Here is a 12,890-nt window from a genome sequence, read left to right on the forward strand (position 1 = left end):
ATAGAACGAACACACACACACACACACACACACACACACACACACACACACACACACGTACCTGCCATGGTGTCCTCGGTTGACTGTGCCTGAGCTTGATCCTGTACACCCTCCTCTTCCTCCTCCAATACAGGCAGCAGGCTGGGTGCAGACGAGCACACACAAACATTCCGACAAAAAAAACATGCGAAATTCAACTTTTCCATTTAGGCCACTCCCATTCTATTTCAACAAGGTGTTCCGTTCAGTGATTCTGTGCACGACTGTCCGCAAGCAGAGAGCTTAACAGAACTGGAACCACATCCTGCAGTGCATTTGCATTATGGGAGCTGTAAGAACTAATCAGTAAGACAGACACTCACCTGTTGTCCTCCACCACTGCTTTAGCTGCCGAGGTCTGGCTCAGAGTCTGAGATAGAGAGAGAATGAGGTGTGAGAAAAAGACATGTGGCTTTGTGAAACATCAGAGGAAATGGTCAATGATTAAAGACACCACACACACACACACACCACTCTCTCCTCCTCCCCCCCCCCCCCCCAGTACCTGTTCCATAGCAGTGAACCACTACCCAAGCCCTGCAGAATTCTGATGAGGTGGATAGAGACGATTTCTTATATAATGTGCTGGTCGGTTGAGAGCCCTACAACTGTGTGTGTGTGTGTTCGTTCTGTTAAGGGTGCTCAGAGAACACGTTAACACTGGCATGGTGCCGAGTACTGGAGGCGGACTAACACAGGTTCACGGACGTGTGCACGCTACGCACAAAAACGCTCAGAAAACGTCCAAAACTGTGTAGTCTAATGCATCTTGACAGCATATCCTATATTACTTGAAAGCAATGATGCACAAGTTACTGTAACTTATAATTCTGTATTTCGCTGCTAAATTATATAGATGCACCTTTTACCTTGTACACTGTATGCATGTTTTTATGCTTTTATGTACCGGTAGTGTGCTTCACTGCCCGTCTGTTTTGTTTTAAAATTGATTAAATGGATTTGAAATTTTGAATGCAACAAAATAACTTGACTCCTGAAAGAAACTCCTTATAATTTACAGCAGACTGTCACCACAGCTCTGCCTCTTAATCTGTATTCATTAGAAGGGTGTGGTTATTATTATTTTTATCTGGCCAGCAATCTGTTCGACAGAACGGGCATGTGTTTGTCCACAGCCATAAGACCGTGGACAACTTTCTCTTGGCTCTCACCAAACTATTCCTCACTAAGGTGGCAGTCAGCTGAGGCAACAGCCAGGGGCGGAGCTAGATCTCAACTAGGTCAGTGGCTTAGCCCCAGGGCCTAGGGTGGTCAGGAAAGAAAAAAAAAGTTTCACACTTAATTCATGTAAAATCTCTCAAGAGTCTAATCAGCAGCCTGTTTATGTCACGGTTCAGATTATGATGCAGCCATGCATCTCCAATGTCATGTATAATAAACAAAATGAGCATAAATAAAGACATTTCTGGCAACATTTCTCTCATCTGTTCACTAATCAACCACATCAACTGGAAACAACTCTCCTTCTGGCCTCATCAGTCATCTCCTCTCACCAAATATGTAAAAACCTTTAGAGAAACTCTCTGAGGTGCCTCAAACAGTATTATAAACAACTGAAGTCCTTTAAGAAGCATGTACAGTAATCTCTGAAAGAGATGCAGGTGGATTCCAGCGTAAATCCGGTGGCAGTCTGTGCCGTTTCTTTGCGTCTTATTTTAGCTACCCGTGTCTTTCCCCCACTCATTTCTATTATATTCCATTTTTCCTCTAGTCACGGGTAGTGTCAGTTGTCCATGCTTGTTTGTTGCGTTTTCAATGGAGGGAGGGTGTGGGAAGGCAGAGCTCTTGAAATCGGAGCTCATATGAAGAACAAAATTACCTGCCGTTCCCATTAGTGGCCCAGCAGATGTTATCGTTATTTCACCTAGAATCAAATACAACCCATTCAAGTGAGTAACTATCAGCACTATTTAGTATTCATCACCGGTGTCATTTTTCACTTTGCAGTTGTTCCGTCCCCTGTTGATCTGTTCCTGTATTGTACTGTATTGTATTTTTTGTATGGATATAGTGTTGAGTGCTTGCACATATGCACACATGGCATCAATGCATGGTGTTGTGTGCTGGCATTTTCATAAATATTTAATGTTTTCAATCGCTAGTGTAATCTTTTTTCAATTATCATGATATGCGTTTAGTAAATTATGGTCCCATTCATTTTTAAATAAATGATAAAACTAGGGTATGCTTCTAAGGGCCGATTCATACTCCTGTTTCGGCGCTGTAGTGCCGAAATGATTTTGGCTCGTCAGACATTTTCAGTAGCACCGAAGAGCTGACTTTAGGACGGTTTATGGAGGCAGCAGAGCCTGTCGTATCTTTGCAGCACTCACAGCGCTAGTCTCATTGGTCGTGACAGGAGTAAATGAGCCAATGAGCTGACACCATGGAGCTCACACAGTAACGAGAGGAGGACAGGAAGGGGAGCAGCCAAGCAGGACAGCAACATTTAAACCGCCCTGTTATTGGCTTTGGAGAAAACATCTGTGTCTATAGACGAATCCACAGAGCCTTGCCCTGTAGGCCAGGTGTAGGCAATCAATGCTGAGGTGTCAAGCTGAATTTAACACACCGACAATTCTGGTCCCCCACAAGGTAATTACCACATATGGCCACTAGGCCGCAGTCAAAGTGTTAATGTGACACCTCAGCTATGACTGTGCCCATTGGCACCCCTCTGTGCATTAGTCTATATAGCCACCAAAGCCCCGCCCTATCTCCGGGATTCTCCGCCCCTGGCAACAGCAATATCACATACCAATCAATCCTTTTAGCATGGTGAACAGACCTCACCAATCAATCTTTAAGCATGCCAAACAGAGTAACAGACATCTCAATGATTCTTTTAGCATGGTGAACAGACATCACCAATCAATCTTTAAGCATGCCAAACAGAGTAACAGACATCTCAATGATTATTTTAGCATGGTGAACAGACATCACCAAACAATCAATTGTATAGCATGCAGAACAGACGTCTCCAATCAAACCTTTCAGTATGCAGAACAGACGTCATAGAATGCAGAACAGACATCAAACTGGAAAATGACACAGCAAAAGCATCCCATAGCTGTGATTGTTACCAAATGCAGTATTATAGCACTAACACTGGCTTAATATATATGCTGGTATGACATACAAACAAGCATTATTAAACACCAAACATGACTGAATATAATGCCTACAGACCAAAAATGATCATATCCAAATTTCTAGACATTTATTCAGATTTCTCCTTATTAACTATGTTTTGAATTCACTTATGGGATTGTTAAGAGAAAAGGCTAGACACACAAATGTAGCACGGCAAACACCTCAAAGCAATAACTCTGTTAGGCCATACACACTAAAGTCCTCTGTGTACTTGCCTCCATCCACTCAAGGACTCAGTAAAGTTGAGAACAAGCCATCCCGTCACCACCAACAGACATGCCACCTGCATAGTGCTGAGTAAACATACATCTGCTAACTGAATGTTCGCTCTCGTCTTCATTTCAGACTACCACCACTCTCGTCCGCCCCGTCTCAACCTCAAGCCCAGCCCCACCGCTGCCAAATGCCCAGGAAGGGGGTCCCCCCCAACACAAACACATAATACTGCTGAGAGCAGCTCAGACTGACAGAAGAGCTAGAGACAGAGGTGGAGGGAGTGGGTATATAAAAACAGAAGAGGAAGTAGAAAGTAGAAGTAAAGAAGGAGAGTGAGCCAAAGATAACAGAGGAAGTTATCTCCCCCCTTGCAGTGAACTACTTCCTCTTTAGCACTGACCTTGGCAGAACTCATGTCGCACGTCGTCAAACAGGTGTCTCCGCCGCTCTCTTCCACTCCTCCACACTTTTCGCTGGTCGGCCTGGGGCTGGCAGGAGTCAAGAGGTCAAAAGGTAAAAGTTAGATGTCAGATGCTCTGTTGGGCTCTATATTATTGTCTCCCTTTGGCTCTTTTTTCCAACTCTCACTCTCTTCCACCTGGCTGTGCAGGTGGAGTGAATGACTGTGACAGCAGCAATGCACACAGGGAGGGAGAAAGACAAGGCACAGCCCTGGCCCTGGCCTGTCTAAAAGGTGCATTGTGGGTATGCAAAGTTTGGCCGTACAGATACTAATTAGTCTGTGTTGTGTAGGAGGGCAAACACAAACAGAGAGAGAGAGGGAGAGAGGCTCTCTCCCTCTCTCTCTCTGTTTCTGAGCTCTCTCAGAGAGCTCCCATTTGACAGGCAAATGTGTCCAAGGTCACATGGAAGTGACACAGATACTTGATACTTGAATTGAAATTCCAACCTGAACAACATAAAATCTGACACTATTTCACATACACAGACTATCAGACTTGCACAGTGCATGGGCACAGACATAGCCTACTTGTATCCACAGTAAAATTATCAGGGTTGATTCAGCTTTCAAAGGGTCTGGTCCACAAGATTCGATACACCACCAAGATACCCATGTACCCGTCTAAATACTTCCTTAATGTCAATTAAGTCAACAGCCACAACACCAGAGGGAGTTCAACAAAGCATGTCCAACCCAGAGAACGCCCTACCAACAGTCATTAAAACATGTGAATCCTTTGCCTCCTTCAAACCTGCTCTCAAAGGGCACCTACGGACGGCTGCAATTCGAAACTGGCCCCTGTAAAATTTGAATCCCCCACCCACCCCTTTTCCCCCTCACTGTATACAGTATGTTTTTTCCCCCTTTATGATGATTTCCTGTTTTTAGCTATATAGAAGTGTATATTTGTACGTCTCCAAATGTTACGATGAATTGAAAACGTTGGACCCTCTTGTAAACAACTATGCTTTATGGTGTCATCCACTCAGTTAACAGTTTTTGTATTGAGTTGTGCTTGAAATGTAATTCTGCAAACTGTTAATAAATACTTAAATCAATCAATCATCAAACATAAATGTAACCATTGCAACCATTATCCCCAATGTTACAAGGAGTTGCAACAAAACAGTTTTAATGCCTTTCCACATCAATGTTGCGAATAGCTGCATTGCTGCGATCTAGCCTTTGATTGACAGTTGATTATGTACGTAATGTACTAAGAAGGTCAATATTCCTGTCTTTTCCTAGAATGCAACATACTAAACACTAAGATATTGAGGTTGTGTTTTGCCTTGTGGGATGGGCCACTTCTAGCATACATGCATACAATTAATTGAACAGTTTTCCCCAAGGGTCCTAAACTTTGTATCCTCCGTTACACCCTCTACAACAATTATCTTCAGTAAAAATAGCAGATCTACAAGCTCAACACTATGTGAGCTTGTAGATCAATTTCCTCAGAATGTTTTCCTATTATATGACCTATTACAGGGGTGAGCTGACGGTAGGGCTATCCAGGGCGCTGCCCTGTTAGTTTTGAAGATGCACACAAGCCCGCACAGCCAGTCGCAGTTTCCGCACATCGCTAACCTCGCTAACAAAACCTGGCGATCGACGCCGAGTGCCACAACAGCACAGCTTGAAACAACAGGAGGAATGGACCTTTAATGCATACTGTATGCATATCATCAATGGTGACGGTCCATTGTGTCGATCTACTAAAGTAGCCTACTCTAGGTGTCTGAAGAAGTCTAAACTAAAGAGTTGTATAACAGTGGCTGATGGATTCATGAACTAATTAACACAATTCTTTCCAGGGAATGTTTCAAAAATAGAAGCTAGAGTGCCAGAAGATGTCAGATTTTACTCTGAAAAGCCCTGCCTTCCATTGCCCCTCAAAACCGGGAGGCATAATCTCCCGTTACTTACCTCACACTGGTAACGCTAAAGTCTCTCTAGAAGCGTTTATATTCCAAACAAGATGCATGCTGAATGAATTAATCAATAACAAAAGACCTTAGGACACCTATACAGTACACCCATGGTTTTGATTCTCAGGTGTATACTGTACACGTCCTCGTAACGCTCAGACTATCCTGCCACCAAGGATTACCAGCAAGAGGAGGAACTTGCAACACCTGTAAGTAGCTCTAGCAGATTCCGCTTGTAGCAAAGCATCTTCAATGTTTACTTTACCTTAGTGTTAAATTTACAGAGGTGACATTTGCAAAGTAAATTATCCCAGTCGCAGGGCAAACAATCCAACTCCAACTTCACAAGGCCACTAAGCCAGAATGACGGATGCATGAGGTTAAGTTAATAACTTAAGACAAGTCATTCTTATACTGGTACAGTACCTCTCACTCTTGGTGCTACTAGATTGTACCACCTCCGTTGGTGTGGGAGGGGTGCCGTCAGCGATTACAGCTTGGTCTTGCTCAGATGTGCTGGACAGGTTCTGCAGTGAGCCACCAGGAACAGAATCGGCAGATGCTTCAAGGCCCGTTACATCTGTTCAGAGAATACAAGAACACCGATGAGTGAAGCGCGGCGGCTGCTGCTACTACTACTACTACTACTGGCACCGGCCTACTCTAACCCATTCTGACCTGAGATCAGATTCTAAACATGTCTTCTACATCCTGGCAGTTTTCTGAAAAAGCTATGTTTCTATGTCAGTCGTTCTTAAAATTTTCAAAAATAGCTCGTAGCGCGTCAGAGCCCGGGCAGAGGCCTTTTGTGGCGGTTCTGGACAACCATGGGTCCGACCGACTCCACATGCGCTGCATTCTCTGAGCAATGTTCGGTGGGGTGAACGGTTCTCGAGTTACGTGGATTTCACACACACACACACACACACACACACACACACACACACACACACACACTAGATAGATGTACTATTTTGTCTGTGTACCCTTTAAGGGAAATTGTACCTACTGGCCCAGGAACATCCTGAATCGAAACGTACAGAATGCTATAGTATGTTGTAATTACCGGTAACCAGACAATTTTACAAACTCATTACAAAACACAGGTTATAGGGCTTTCAGTTTTGTATGGCATTCATTTTACTGGCCCAGGTGGAAGGTCACAAGGTGGTAACTGAAACATGAGGACATTCAACGCTTGGTTAATAAGAAGAGACGTTGAGAATACGTGTGGATTGAGAGTAAAACACAGCAGTAGAGTTGACCACAGTGCAAGATCGTGTCTGAGATAGAGAGAGAGAGATAAAGAGACAAGAACCTTTGAGGAGCGATAGCCAGAGCAGAGAGGGAGAGTGGTGGGGGGGGGAGGACTTACCGTTGCTGTTTGAGTGGGTGGGTTTAAGAAGCGCATCCGTCTCTTGGCTGACAGATTGTGAGTGGGCGTTCAACAGCACCTCTGCCTCTTCCTGCAAAGACACACACGCACACAAAGCAGTGAGTGACATTTACAAAAGAAACTTTGTGTTGAGATCAAATAAGCGGTCCATTTAAACCAAACTGGACCAACAGCCTAGAACAAATACCTTTCCCCATTGAGAGAACATTATAGAAGATGGGTCGCAAAATATAATCAACAGGGAGCACTGCTGAACTGCGTCCTCACACTATTTTCAAATCAAAGGAAATGTGGAAACAACTAGTGTGTGTGTGTGTGTGTGTGTGTGTGTGTGTGTGTGTGTGTGTGTGTGTGTGTGAGCGCGCGCATAAACATACTGTGCACAAAATAAAGTGTAAATTTGTTAAGCCGATTTCACATGTATATGTCACTCTGGTTAAGAGTGTCTGAATGCCTAAACTTTAAATTGTAATGTAACCAAGGGTGTACTATGGATAAATGATCACTCAGGATCTAGACGGGAAATGTGGCAACCAAGACAGCTTTTCATGAATTTGCCAAAACAAACCAGTCTTTGAGAGGGTTCCATCATCTGGAATATTCTAAAGACATGTCGTCTTCATCCGTTTACATAACTTGCTGCATCCTCTTTGAACTAAACTCTCCCAGGTCTGACAGCAGGAAGAAAAGGTTCCATTTTATACTGCTAAAAGATGTTATTTAACATAGATTTAGAAAAGATATTAATAGATTCCCTCCCTCCAACAGTAAATCTTTTCACCTATTACCATGGTATGACCCCAGGCATTAGTCATCACTGTTATTCTATATAAGGAAGTGAAGGCAGGAAGACCACGGCTTCTGCCTGGAACTGTGAGTGATGACGGGAGCAAATATGTGAACAACCATTTGGTAGGCAAATAATCCGATGAAGTTATGTAGTGTGTGCCTCTCTTTCCATGTGCTTTGTTGTGAGAATACAAAAGCTTGTGGAGGGACTGAGGGATTATGGGACACAAAAAGAGTCACAGGAAGAAAAGAAAAATAATCACAGGAAGGTGGCCAAAAGCAGGATGAAGATGTAACTCCTGGCCATCATGGACAATCCCTCTCACCCCTACATGGATGGCACTGTGGCAGGGCAGAAAAGCCCCTTTAGCAACAGACTATTGCGAGAAGGAGTGTTATTATAGGAGACGTTTTCTGACTGCAGCAAGAAGACTGTACAACCCCTCATCTGGTTGGCTTGATCAGGCTGATTAGGATGGGAATGTTGAATTCAAGCCATTGGATGAATGACGAGTGCAGCGTTTTCCTTGATTGCGCATTGGCTTAATTTTCAAGAGCGAAACCTTGCCCTCCAACCACTCTTGGATACCTAGAATGACTTACGTAGGTGCCCCAGCAGCACTGTTTCACCATAGTGTTATTATATTAATTTTGCTAATTATCTTCTGTATGAAGGCTAGTTCAGGTTGACTCCAATGTTGTGTGCCGATAGCTTGTCTAATCACATAGCAGCTTAGCTATGGTTGGCTATGCTGGCACTGGAAGATCTTTCAAAATAGGAATATGAAGCCAAATAGTGTGCGAATGTCCAAAATACTTGCGATGCCGACTTCAAATCAATAGGGATTCAAATAAATATAGCAAGGAAGGAAAAAAATGAGAAGGTATTCTGAGTTAAAACACATCTGCGTCCTGTTGTCCACTTGCAGGGGTGTGGCCCAAGGGGACAGAGGACTTCCTGACACTATGACAGCTTCCTGCGTCTCCTCCCGAGATACATTCCACCAAACTATTAGATATCAGTCCTACATCCTGCACAGTACACGAAACACGATGAAACATTTTGTGTTATGAAACTTTACAGATTTTGGTGCTGGGAACACCAATGTCATTGAGGTATATATATATATATATATATAGGTATATGATCCACTGTCTAACTGGCACGTTGAAGTTGCATTTGCTTAAAGCCACAGCACATACCTTGCATGTCCTCTCCCAGTCCCAAGATTATTGCAACTTTTGGGTTGGTTTTCAAACCTGGAAATCAAATTCCCGCTTGGCCAAGAGAGTATTTTGAGATCATGCATCTCAAGGGGTTTATCATCTAATTAAAACATTTAATACAAGAAATACACAGCCCAGATACCCAAAAGTTTTACTTATCAATCCATAATTTGGTCACGCAATTCTCCCTCTCTCTGGCATCAATCTGTTCTTGGCTATGAATACTGTTATTTTCCACAATATCCGCATGAGAAATCTACAAGTCCAATGCCAATTCTCATGGCTGCTTGTATCCATACAAGGACTTGGCTTGGGATTTCTCATCGGGCTCGTCTTTGTGAAAAGGATGACTTCTAATTGCTGGAATGATTTACCTGTGCAGGTTCACAGTTTACCTCAGGATCAGGGCAGGCTGCAGAGTCTGTGTGAGAGAAACAGAGACATGACCAACAAGGAGACAGATGGCGAAAAAGAGACTTTTAGACATGGAAAGTAGCTCTTTATTCAATTCCTTTATTGCCATTACAGGAACAACTAGAAAAAGTGCCCCTCGGGGCACAGGTCTCCACCAGGGCAGGTCAGGCTGTGGCCTCCTGGTGGCGCTATAATAAGCCAATGTGAAAAGGGTGCCATTTCTTCTCACGCCTTGGATGGCAATTGGATGATTTGAGGCATTTTGTTCCAAAAATGTGTTTTGCAAAAATCCACCTGTTGGTGGCACTAGAACAGGCCAATGTGAAAAGGGTGGGATATATTCCTCAGCCTAGTAGGAACATCTGTGAAAGGTTTCACATAAATTGCACGCTGCGTTCATGAGGCTTTTTGTTCAAAACGAAAGCCAATGTTAGCCAATCAGGATGGAATATGAAATATCGGACAGATCCGTCTTGAGCACATGACTATAGAGATACTGTGTAACGATTTGCGGGATGTTGGGACAAAATATGGAGTAGCAATATCAAAAAAGAGTTTGTTTTACAAAAGTTAGCCTCCTGGTGGCGCTATAACAGGCCGTTCTGGAAAGTTTGGGGCAGAGGCATCTAGGGAGTGTGTGTGCAAAGTTTGGCATCGACCGGGTTTTAACAGTGCCGGAAATTAGCTGGTAACGGACGGACACACACGGACGGAGTGCAAAACATACTCCACCATGCCTTCGGCCTGGTGGAGACAACAAAAGATGCACTGAAAGATTTGATGAACATTTACACAGGAATAATGTACAGTATAATAGAGAGATATTTCAACCTATAACACTAAAGAATATGATTCTAAAAACTAAGTTTTCCACCATTTAAGACCAAGCCGACTTCCCACGGGATAACACTTTTACCACTGAGCTAATAGACTGCCTGCTTGATCAGGGGATAAAAGTGTGAGATCCTGTGCCTAGGTGAGACATCCTTTAGACACTATCTAAATGTCTCAATAGAAGAGCAGGGAGACCAAATACAACCACCCCAAATGTATAAGTGATAATATTGTATTAACATACCATACTACCATACAGATTGGACAAAAAGTACAGTCTCGACAGTTGCATGTAATGCATCTGTCAAAGTTCCTCATTCCTCAATGTACTGTACATCATCCTAGTAGTTCATGTGCTCACGCACCACAGTCCATGCAGGAGACGGTAGTGAACAATTTAGGCATTTAGCCGACGGTGCAGGTTTTAAAGTTCTCATTATTGAGCACATTCTTGGTCCATGTTCTTCTCGTCTCTCAGCCTGCCAGCCACTCATGCAGGCTGAGGAATGGGAGGGGGGGGGGGGGCGGAGGGGGATGGGACGCTGAAGTTAGTTTTGCACCTGGCCATAGAAGGACCTTGGGGAAGCCGTATTCAGGAAACACACCAACACTCACACACAGGGCCCATCAGGAGCCCAGAACCATACAGCCATAGAAGGCAGGGGTCTGTGCTCCCAAGGACCCGTTTCTGGGCACAGTGCGGGTGCTTTAAGGATGGCTGAGTGCCCTCTGCCATCCGGGATTACATGGAGATAATCCATGCACTTCACACACACACACACACACACACACACACACACACACACACACACACACACACACACACACACACACACACACACACACACACACACACACACACACACACACACACACACACACACACACACACACACACACACACACACACACACACACACACACACACACACACACACACACACACACACACACACACACACACACACACACACACAGCTATAGTTCACTTATAGTGGTTGTCTCAGAGGACTCAAGCCTACGGTATACTATGTCATATGACCACATCACCCACCCAAGCAGAAAAATGTGTTTTGGTGAGCGACGTGGGCATACCAATGCAGGAATGAAAATGGATTTAAGTAGGATGCTGCAGACCTGGAAATGACCAATCAGCTGTTTGTACAGTCAAAGCATATACTGCAGTCACTGAATTACACCCACATATGTTCAGGAAATTTACTTCAGTTGAAAACACAAATAATTACAAAATCACACACACACACACACACACACACACACACACACACACACACACTTACCAGAATGGGTGACGGTCTCCCCAGCTCCTCGCTCTCCTCCAGTGTCTACCGACGTGGTACTGTCACCCTCCGGTCCTTCGTTGAGTGTCTGTGTCAGCTCCACATGGATGTTGTTGCTGGTTTGTCCGTCATCGGCTCTACTACTGCAATTTCTCTCCTCCAACTCCTTCTTCAGGAAATCTTGGAGAGCAAACTCCTCATCCCAGTCCAAGTCGTCTTCAGGCTGGTTGGGGCAGATAGATTATAAGAGAGAAAGAGGAGACAGACAGAGAGAATGATGTGGTTTGAGAAAATAAACTCTTGTTATCTGAGCCGTGACGGATTGAACTGAGAATTCCTGAAGTCTGAATTACTTGAAACCACTTGGGCATCCAAAGTTTTAACCCATAGTTGCCAGAGAAATGTTTGACATTTTGTCTTTTGCCATGAACTCATTCACTGCCAATCAAATTTCTTTCCAAAGCCCACACAGCCAATGACATTGTTTTGATGCATGTAGTGTGTTTTTACGCTAGATGGCGCTCTTTGCTAAAATGAGTTACCATTTAATCCTCAGTCATACAGAGGAACAGAAAGTCATGTGATCGCAAAATCTCAGTCACTGCTGACTTCCATGTTACTGGATTTGGGGAAAACTTTTATCTTGCCTGCCTTCTTTTCCTCTCCATTATTGCCCAGACATGTTTTCAATGGACAATAACTAGAGAACTGAGGATAGCATAGAAACTGAGAAGCATAGAAAACCTCAAACTCAACAATCTTACTGGAGATAAATATTCTGTGACTACTTGAAAGATAAGGCAACACTCAATTGTGGTGACTTTTTGAAATGCTGGGAGGCTATTGATGACAAATCAACAAATTAGTATAGCTTTCAGTTACGTAGACCGACTGAGATTATTTTACTGAACTTTTTGAGGAACTGCAATCCCATGGTGACAAGAAAAGGCGTGAGAAGCATTAAAAAACATTAACAGGAGGCACAATTAATAACATTAATTCTCTATGTTTATAAAAGTTTGAATTCATTTCAGAAGATTAACTGTACCACACAGGAATCAAATATAATGTAGTAAATATTATGATATAATTGACATGCCTGTCTT

At 43.5% G+C, this 12,890-nt stretch overlaps 1 protein-coding gene across 1 annotated transcript in view; it reads right to left on the reverse strand.

The window, feature by feature from the left end:
* The window catches only part of lrmp (lymphoid-restricted membrane protein), a gene marked incomplete at its 5' end in the record, with an annotated part of 38,670 nt that overhangs the window by 10,638 nt on the left and 15,142 nt on the right, over positions 1-12,890 (reverse strand). The window contains 7 exon segments of the mRNA XM_080757013.1: positions 62-141; positions 363-409; positions 3,830-3,917; positions 6,250-6,403; positions 7,199-7,289; positions 9,610-9,656; positions 11,785-12,007. Of these exon segments, the coding sequence (XP_080613139.1) occupies positions 62-141; positions 363-409; positions 3,830-3,917; positions 6,250-6,403; positions 7,199-7,289; positions 9,610-9,656; positions 11,785-12,007 (730 nt within the window).

Source organism: Protomyctophum bolini, assembly GCF_963924005.1.
Source record: "Protomyctophum bolini genome assembly, chromosome: 23".
NCBI lineage: Eukaryota > Metazoa > Chordata > Actinopteri > Myctophiformes > Myctophidae > Protomyctophum > Protomyctophum bolini.